This window comes from Notolabrus celidotus, chromosome 6 (assembly GCF_009762535.1).
Source record: "Notolabrus celidotus isolate fNotCel1 chromosome 6, fNotCel1.pri, whole genome shotgun sequence".
Classification (NCBI taxonomy): Eukaryota; Metazoa; Chordata; class Actinopteri; order Labriformes; family Labridae; genus Notolabrus; species Notolabrus celidotus.
Genome location: NC_048277.1, coordinates 38,973,357 through 38,983,227, shown reverse-complemented (window position 1 = coordinate 38,983,227; position 9,871 = coordinate 38,973,357). Strand labels below are relative to the sequence as shown.

The window sequence follows — 9,871 nt, the reverse complement described above, 5'->3', positions numbered from 1 at the left end:
GAAAAGAAAAGTACAAATAGCAGGACACGATTAAAAATGACTGAAAGCAACATCAGGACACGATGACCGTCTTTGAGAAAGTGTCCATGGACATATAAAAACATCACTTGCTTTTATTGTTTACATTGATCTTTTCTATGTTGAAATTCAAATAAACAGATCTTTAATAAGCTCTTTGAATGTGTGTGTGTGTGTGTGTGTGTGTGTGGTTTCCAGCCTCTAGTGGACGCTCGAGGAACTGCAGTTTATAACACTTCAGCTTCATGTTTTAAGACCGGAGGTTACTTCTCCTTTAGAAACCTCTGATAACATGGATCCACTATCTTATACTGATAAGAGGAGCCATGATAACGGCCTCTCTGATCATGTTAGTGAAAGTTAATAACCGTCGTCAAGGGGTTTAGACCAATCAGAATCAAGCATCTCACACAGCTGGAAGATCAGTAAGAGAGCCAGGTGATAACCAGCTGTTCATGTACCAATCAGAACCTGTGTGATTAACTGACCTGAGTCCATGTTGATGCAGATTTAGAGAGCGGTCTCTGCAGGTGACCTTTATTACCTGCTCCTGATGTTAGAGGCTGATATGATCAGTATCTACCTGCTCCTGATGTTAGAGGCTGATATGATGATCAGTAACTACCTGCTCCTGATGTTAGAGGCTGATATGATCAGTAACTACCTGCTCCTGATGTTAGAGGCTGATATGATGATCAGTATCTACCTGCTCCTGATGTTAGAGGCTGATATGATCAGTAACTACCTGCTCCTGATGTTTGAGGCTGATATGATGATCAGTAACTACCTGCTCCTGATGTTAGAGGCTGATATGATGATCAGTAACTACCTGCTCCTGATGTTAGAGGCTGATATGATGATCAGTAACTACCTGCTCCTGATGTTAGAGGCTGATATGATGATCAGTAACTACCTGCTCCTGATGTTAGAGGCTGATATGATGATCAGTGACTACCTGCTCCTGTCGGCTGATATCACAGACTTTATGAATAACACAGATAATAATGTGTTGATGGATTTTAAAGGGAGGTGTAACACCTGAGCTGTTTCTACCTGAGGTCACAGAGGGCTGAGAGGACGGGAGCAAAGATTCAAACTCTGGTACAGATCATGTTTTAACATTTTAATCATGTTTGTTTTTATAAACTGTAAATAAAAACAGCAGCATGTCATCACAGGGTGAACAGTCACAGCGCCCCCTGCAGGACACCTCAGTGTTTCAGAGCTCTCTCCTCTCTGTAACTTTAGATGTTTGTGTTGTTTATATCTGTATCTCTGATGAGGTCATCTTTAAGGTCTCTGAACTCTCTCCTCCGCCCGGACGCTCCGTGACCCTGAAGGCGTCTCCGGGCGTCCGGCTGCCCGCCTGCTTGGTGTAGCGCTCCACGTTGTCCACATGGTAGAGCCGGGAGCCGTGACGCCGGATGTTGTCCAGCTTGAACTTGCGGGTGCCTTTGACCATCTCTTTGTCGCGGTGCTTCTTGTCGTCGTGGAGACGGCACACGTGACACCACATGATGTTGCGGCTCGCCGAGTATCGCAGGAACCAGAACATGTGGAGCCAGATCTTCCTGAAGGGGCGAGGCTGTCTCCTGGAGGGGGGGCGGATGCAGAGCGGACAGCTGCTGGGCGACGATGCTTCGGGGTCTCCATCAATAGGCTCCGCCCCTAAAGATAAACATAAATATAAACATGTCTCCTCTCCTCACTGAACTCAAACTTCTCCTCCCAGAGAATAAAAACTCAGAACACTCACAGTCCGGGACCGTCTCTTCTATCTGGGCCACCTCTGGTCTCTGCTGGACCCGGTGAGCCCTGATAGTGACAGGTGGGACCCTCCCGCCCCCCTGACCTCCTGAGGCGAGAGACAGCTCCTCCCGCAGCTCGATGACCTTCCTCTGCAGCAGCACACAGTTCACACAGGACGAAGACGAGGAGGACCTCAGATCTCGATCCTCTTTAAGGTCCACGTAGATGGGGGCCTGCTGGACCGGCAGGGTCCTGGACTTGCTGAAGTCTTCCAGAGACGCCCTGAGGGACTCTCTGAAGAAGTCCTGGAGAGGAAACAGCTGTTAGATCATGAAGCCACAACAAGAGGTCACTGGGGGTCATTCGTCAGGTCATAGTCAGGACCGGGACGGGGCTATCCCCTGGATTAAAGGGTTAAAGTGACATCATCAGATCAGAGATCCTTCACTGCAGCTGATGTTTAGACGCTGACAAAGATTGTTTATGACTGAAGATGTCTCTCTCTGCCTGAGGACCAGCGCTGCGTTCAGGTGCCGTCAGAATAATGGGTAGGACAAGCGTTCAGGTCTCCTTTCATTAATAAAGAACCTGTTGTCCCACCTGGAGGACAGACTCAGCAGAGACCCAGTCCCCTCAAACCCTGGGAGGTAAACCTGACATGAGCTGATTCATTCTCACCCTGAAGTCTGTCTCCTTCCCAGCATGCACTGCTTCCTCGTGCGTCTGGTCTGCAGGATGCTTCAGGACCGACAGCAGCAGAGATCTGACTTCTCTCCAGGGACGATCGGTCGCTCTCAGAGGACCTGAGAGAGGACAGAGGACAGAAACACTGAACTGATGCTGCGGTCTCTAAAAACCAGACTCTCTGAGCTCCAGGTGACGTCTGAGAGTCACAGAGGAAGAGACTCTGAATAAATATCAGAGGATTTACTGGTTCAGGGTCTTTAGATCAGGTGTTTGGTACAGAGGAAGACGTCCTCATCAGTCTTTGGTCTTACCTCTTCCTCCCTCTGGTCCCTCTGGTCCTGGTCCCTCTGGTCCTCCTCCCTCTGGTCCTGGTCCCTCTGGTCCTCCTCCCTCTGGTCCTCCTCCCTCTGGTCCTCCTCCCTCTGGTCCCCCTCCCTCTGGTCCGCACTGAGGAGGTCTGGACACATCTAACCGTCTCTTCTTCACTTCCTTTTCCTCGTTCAGTTCCCTTTCTCTCTTCTTCTTTGTCTTTTTGTCTCTGACGGCGAGGAGGAGACGCTTGGCGTGTTGGCCACTTCCTTCAGCGTGACCCAGCTTCAGTGAGGGAGCCCAGTCTGGGTCTGACTGCAGCATCTCGTAGGCTGGTTTACCTGCAGACAGGGGAGGAGTCAGCAGAGATGTTACAGACAGGTGAGGAGTCAGCAGAGGTGTTACAGACAGGTGAGGAGTCAGCAGAGGTGTTACTGACAGGTGAGGAGTCAGCAGAGATGTTACATACAGGTGAGGAGTCAGCAGAGGTGTTACAGACAGGTGAGGAGTCAGCAGAGATGTTACAGACAGGTGAGGAGTCAGCAGAGGTGTTACTGACAGGTGAGGAGTCAGCAGAGGTGTTACAGACAGGTGAGGAGTCAGCAGAGATGTTACTGACAGGGGAGGAGTCAGCAGAGATGTTACAGACAGGGGAGGAGTCAGCAGAGGTGTTACTGACAGGTGAGGAGTCAGCAGAGATGTTACTGACAGGTGAGGAGTCAGCAGAGGTGTTACAGACAGGTGAGGAGTCAGCAGAGATGTTACTGACAGGGGAGGAGTCAGCAGAGATGTTACAGACAGGGGAGGAGTCAGCAGAGGTGTTACTGACAGGTGAGGAGTCAGCAGAGATGTTACTGACAGGTGAGGAGTCAGCAGAGCCCTTTTTAAATCTGTTTATTTTAACTATTTTTATTCTTTAACTTATTTTAATTACACATATTTTATTTTTGTTGTTCTTATTTTTATTTTGTATTATTACTATTTTTCTTATTCTTATTATTGTCTCCTTATATTTCTTGCCATTGTTTTATTTCTGCTTCTTTCTGGTGTTTCAGTCTCTGTAAAGATCTTTGGGTTGTATTTGATTTGTATGAAAGGTGCTTTATAAATAAAGCTTGATTGATAAACAGATTAAAACTGAAATCTGACATTTAAATAAAAGTATAAATTAAATAAAAATAATTAAAAATGTAAAACACATAAACCTGTCCCCCTCAGGTGAGTGAATAAGCTCTAATCTGGATCCCCCAGGTGTTTAAACCTGTTGATGGTCTTCTTCAGGCTCACCTGGAGGTTGATAATAAAGTGCATTCTGTGTGTAGTTCAGGTGCTGCTGTAAAAGTCTGTAAAAAGGAGAACTGTGTGTTTAAACCTCACCTGAGTGGAAGTGTCTGGAGCACACCCTCATGGAGGTGGGGATGCAGTTGAAGGTGATGTTCCAGCGGCCCACAGCAGCGACCCAGGCGGCCCTCCTCCTCATGGTCAGCTCGGAGACCTCCTTCCCTTCGTTCCTCCTCCAGGCGGGGAAGGAGTAGAAGGTGAGGCCGCTCCCAGGCTTCCCTCCGGCGGGGTCACCGAAGGTGGACTGCCGGCAGTGCTTCACGCAGCAGTTGGTCCTGTTCATGGTGGTCTGAAGGGGACCAAGAGGAGACTTAGAGACTGGTGGTCCTGTTCATGGTGGTGTGACTTAAAGACTCTGAACCGGAGCGGACGATAACAAACTACCACAAACAGTCATGGCGGGACTGCGTCATGACGTCACGTGAACTCACGTTGTTTCGTTCCCACCTCAAGAACACAAAGATCGTGGGTTCGAATCCAGGGAGCGTCCATGTTTTTACCTTCTTTATCTTTCTCTCTTTTTAATTCATGAGTCATGAGAATAAATATCATTCAAATATAATATTCTTCAACTAAATACAGTTTATCTTTGTCTGGAACATTAATACAATAAGTGTGGTTTATTGAACTCAATCTGTCTGTACAGTGTCTGACTGCCCTCCCTGAAAAAAGTCATCATCTGAGAGGAAAAGATCCAGAGACTGACTGTCCTCCTGAAACTGATCTTTCAGCTCATTTTCACAATTAGCAGCATAAACAGCATGACAGCATGGAGTGAATTAGCCAACTCCATTCGATCTGCAGAGTCCCTCTCTACTTTCCAAAGACAGCTAAAGACCCAGCTCTTTAGGAAGCACTATGCACTTAGCTAGACTGTTCTCCACTGTTGTCCACAGGGGCAGATCATGTCTTCCAGCTACAGTTGACTCACACTGTCCTGCTCTACTCTGGGACTCTGTGTTCAGGTCTGGAGTGACCCAGCACTTGGTCCTTTGGTCATTATTGTGGTGATGTTAATTGTTGATGATGATAATGGAAGGTCTTAAATGGTTTGGTTGCTTCATTGTAGATGTTCCTTATTTACTTTGTGCATTGTCTTTACACTGCTTGGCAGTACCTGAACCCAAATGGACTTGAAGCTCTTTGCTCTTCTTACTGATCTTGTTTCCTCTTGTCTAGATCTTTGCTTGTGTTGTTCTTGTTCTCATATGTACGTCACTTTGGATAAAAGGGTCTGATAAATGACATTGGAACATTGGAACATTGGAACATGAACGTGGTCCTGAGTAATAAGTTGGTGCTCATCAGCTGGCCTCTGTACCGCTGCATCAGATCTGTGTTTTTCCATCTGATCAACATCACTCTTATTTGGAGAACACTGCACACTTACGGACTGCTGTGTTGACAGATCTGGGGACTCGTCCTCAGCTTCCTCTGTGGTCGTGGTCGTGGTCTTGGTCGTGGTCGTGCCCGATGGTTCGCCATCAGAGGCTACATCTGCAGGATCTAGTTGTTGACATCCCTGCAGGAGCACATCCAGGTTCTCCACTGGCCTGTGGTGTTTCCTGGAGTGGACTTCACTCTTTCCCCGTGGGTGTTTTGTCTGTTGATGAATGAAAACTGTCGGCACAGCGTTTGGCTTCAGTCTCCGTTTATAACCAGCAGCACCTGTGAGCTCTTTCACCAGCGTGGGTCGGCTAAACGCATCAAATGCATCTGGAGTGAAGTGGCGAGAACAGAGCCGCGGGTCCTTCGGAAGTTGTGTACGTCCACAAACAAGTTCCCACTCCTCTCTTCTCTCTGTGTCTCTTGGAAAGCTGTGTAGACTCACATCAGTCCCCCTGTTTCCCTTCGACTGGAAACTACACCCAAACGCAGCGCAGTGTGGCATTATGATGCTTTATTATTATTATGGTTTATTATGATGGTTTATTATTATTATGATGGTTTATTATGATGCTTTATTATTATTATGGTTTATTATTATGATGGTTTATTATTATGATGGTTTATTATTATTATTATGGTTTATTATTATTATGGTTTATTATTATGATGGTTTATTATTTTATGGTTTATTATTATTATGGTTTATTATTATTATGGTTTATTATTATGATGGTTTATTATTATTATTATTATGGTTTATTATTATTATTATGGTTTATTATTATTATGGTTTATTATTATTATGGTTTATTATTATTATTATGGTTTATTATTATTATGGTTTATTATTATTATGGTTTATTATTATTATTATTATGGTTTATTATTATTATTATGGTTTATTATTATTATGGTTTATTATTATTATTATTATGGTTTATTATTATTATTATGGTTTATTATTATTATGGTTTATTATTATGGTTTATTATTATTATGGTTTATTATTATTATGATGGTTTATTATTATTATGGTTTATTATTATATTATTATGGTTTATTATTATTATGGTTTATTATTATTATGGTTTATTATTATTATTATGGTTTATTATTATTATGGTTTATTATTATCATGGTTTATTATTATTATTATTATGGTTTATTATTATGATGGTTTATTATTATTATTATGGTTTATTATTATTATGATGATGGTTTATTATTATTATTATTATGGTTTATTATTATGGTTTATTATTATGATGGTTTATTATTATTATTATGGTTTATTATTATTATGATGATGGTTTATTATTATTATTATTATGGTTTATTATTATTATGGTTTATTATTATTATGATGGTTTATTATTATGATGGTTTATTATTATGATGGTTTATTATTATGATGGTTTATTATTATTATTATGGTTTATTATTATTATGGTTTATTATTATTATTATGATGGTTTATTATTATGATGGTTTATTATTATTATTATGGTTTATTATTATGATGGTTTATTATTATTATGGTTTATTATTATGATGGTTTATTATTATTATGGTTTATTATTATTATTATGGTTTATTATTATGATGGTTTATTATTATTATGGTTTATTATTATGATGGTTTATTATTATTATGGTTTATTATTATTATGGTTTATTATTATTATTATTATGGTTTATTATTATTATGGTTTATTATTATTATGATGGTTTATTATTATGATGGTTTATTATTATTATTATGGTTTATTATTATTATGGTTTATTATTATTATTATTATGGTTTATTATTATTATGATGGTTTATTATTATTATTATTATGGTTTATTATTATTATGGTTTATTATTATGGTTTATTATTATTATGGTTTGTTATTATTATAGTTTATTATTATGGTTTATTATTATTATGGTTTGTTATTATTATAGTTTATTATTATGATGGTTTATTATTATAGTTTATTATTATGGTTTATTATTATTATGGTTTATTATTATGGTTTATTATTATGGTTTATTATTATTATGGTTTATTATTATTATGGTTTATTATTATTATAGTTTATTATTATGATGGTTTATTATTATAGTTTATTATTATTATGGTTTATTATGATGGTTTATTATTATTATGGTTTATTATTATAATGGTTTATTGTTATTATAGTTTATTATTATGGTTTTCACGCTCCTGAAAGCCAGCGAGTAAACACGGCGAAAACCAGAGGCTCGGCAAGATGCAACCATTACACGTCATCAACCCAGCATGCATTGCGCTAGTAAAACAATGTCTGCGCCCGTAGGTTAGAATATGTGTTATAAATTATGCTCTTTAAAGAAATAACAATTCTTCATGTGTATTTAACAAAGCATTCTAGTATGAGGCAAACATTACAGCAGATGTATGCCTGTTAGTCCCCACAGTCAGGGTTCCTTTTAAACACAGAGATTCTGTACTTCTTTAATCAAGTTGTCATTGTCACATTATAAATCATTGAGATGTTCACTGAACGTTTTAAAAGTTGTTTCCCACAGTAACCCTCTGATCAGTGATCTTTGCTGTAAAAGAGAAAACACATAGCAGAGGATGGTTTCGATCCATCGACCTCTGGGTTATGGGCCCAGCACGCTTCCGCTGCGCCACTCTGCTGCACGGTCTGTGAAGTCTCGCGATAACTTTTTAAAACCGAGACTAACGTTTGAAAGAACACATTTTAGATCATGAAACACTGATTCATGTGGTGATAAATGTACCTGTATGACTTCTTTAAGAGGCAGAAAGCAAATTGAAGTCGTTTGTTGAATCCAAAGTAAAGAGATCAGCCTTCTATTTCGACACAGAAGTCTTGTAGTCCTCTGATTTCTTATGGACTACAAACTGTAGGGTTTTGAAGACGGATGATTCGCCTCCCTCTGCCCCTCAGTGTCTCTCTCTGGATCTGATTATATCTCCCTCCTTCTCTTCCTTTCCTCTGGTGTCTCAGGTAGACACCATCACAAACACACCTGAGTCTATAGCATGTTTTAAACACAGTAAACTTTGTGTAACTCTTTAAATGATCCCAAACCTGAACAATGGGAGCAGCCCGGGGCAGCCTTCAGGAAAACGAGCGCGGTGCATTCTGGGTATTGTAGGTTTTAAACCATAGGAACCAAATAGGGCGGTACAGGCCTTTTATTGCTTTCTCTGGTCGTATAGATCAATTATATAGAACAGGGGTTCTCAAACTCTCTGGAGCCAGGGAGCCTTACAGGTGAGGGAACTGTCCAAGGACCCCCTCATAACTGTAACACAGATTAAACACATTAGTGATGTGTCCTGATCAGAAGCTGCGGCTCTGAGAGTCCATGCTTTATAGTGGATCAGAAGAGCCGGCTCACATCCAGAGAGAGCCGGCTCCCAGTATAGGATCCAGGTGATGGAGGGGAGGCTGTGTATCGTGGCTTCATCTGTTCCTTCAGAGAGGGTTAGGGTTAGGGTTCTTCTCAAAGACCGGGCAAATACTCACTGAGAGGAGAAACCGGATCAGACCATCCAAGCTGAGGACATTCATAATGTTTGATCCAGTTTGGTTCTGGTTCGGTTTGCTTGAGTTCGGTTCTGGTTCGGTTCCGGTTCGGTACTGGTTCGGTTCTGGATCGGTTCTGGTTCGGTTCGGTTCTGGTTCGGTACTAGTTCGGTTCTGGATCGGTTCCGGTTCGGTACTGGTTCGGATCTGGATCGGATCTGGATCGGTTCTGGTTCGGTTCGGTTCTGGTTCGGTACTAGTTCGGTTCTGGATCGGTTCCGGTTCGGTACTGGTTCGGATCTGGATCGGTTCTGGTTCGGTTCGGTTCTGGTTCGGTACTAGTTCGGTTCTGGATCGGTTCCGGTTCGGTACTGGTTCGGTTCTGGATCGGTTCTGGTTCGGTTCCGGTTCGGTTCGGTTCGGTTCTGGTTCGGTTCTGGTACTGTTTGCTTAAGTTTAGATCTGGTTCTAACCCTAACCCTAACCCTAACCCTTACCCTAATCCTAACCCTAATCCTAATCCTAACCCTAACCCTAATCCTAACCCTTACCCTAATCCTAACCCTAACCCTAACCCTAACCCTAACCCTAATCCTAACCCTAACCCTAATCCTAACCCTAACCCTAACCCTAACCCTAACCCTAACCCTAACCCTAATCCTAACCCTACCCCTAACCCTAACCCTAATCCTAACCCTAACCCTAACCCTAACCCTAATCCTAACCCTACCCCTAACCCTAACCCTAATCCTAACCCTAACCCTAACCCTAATCCTAACCCTAACCCTAACCCTAATCCTAACCCTAACCCTAACCCTAATCCTAACCCTAACCCTAACCCTAACCCTAAT

The 9,871-nt window shown here is 41.6% G+C and overlaps 1 protein-coding gene across 2 annotated transcripts; it reads right to left on the bottom strand.

Moving 5' to 3' along the window:
* Positions 1 to 1,126: 1,126 nt before the first annotated feature.
* Positions 1,127 to 4,525, bottom strand: LOC117814720. 2 transcript variants are annotated; one of them, XM_034686199.1, is made up of 6 exons: positions 4,141 to 4,525; positions 2,853 to 3,104; positions 2,766 to 2,792; positions 2,446 to 2,570; positions 1,775 to 2,072; positions 1,127 to 1,686 (listed from the first exon to the last, which is right to left on the bottom strand). In XM_034686199.1, exons 1-6 carry the CDS (start codon positions 4,385 to 4,387, stop codon positions 1,280 to 1,282), a joined length of 1,356 nt encoding a protein of 451 aa, XP_034542090.1. In that variant the 5' UTR covers positions 4,388 to 4,525; the 3' UTR covers positions 1,127 to 1,279. The 2 variants fall into 2 exon arrangements, with proteins under 2 accessions (XP_034542090.1, XP_034542089.1); XM_034686198.1 differs by having other exon boundaries at positions 2,766 to 3,104.
* Positions 4,526 to 9,871: the final 5,346 nt, after the last annotated feature.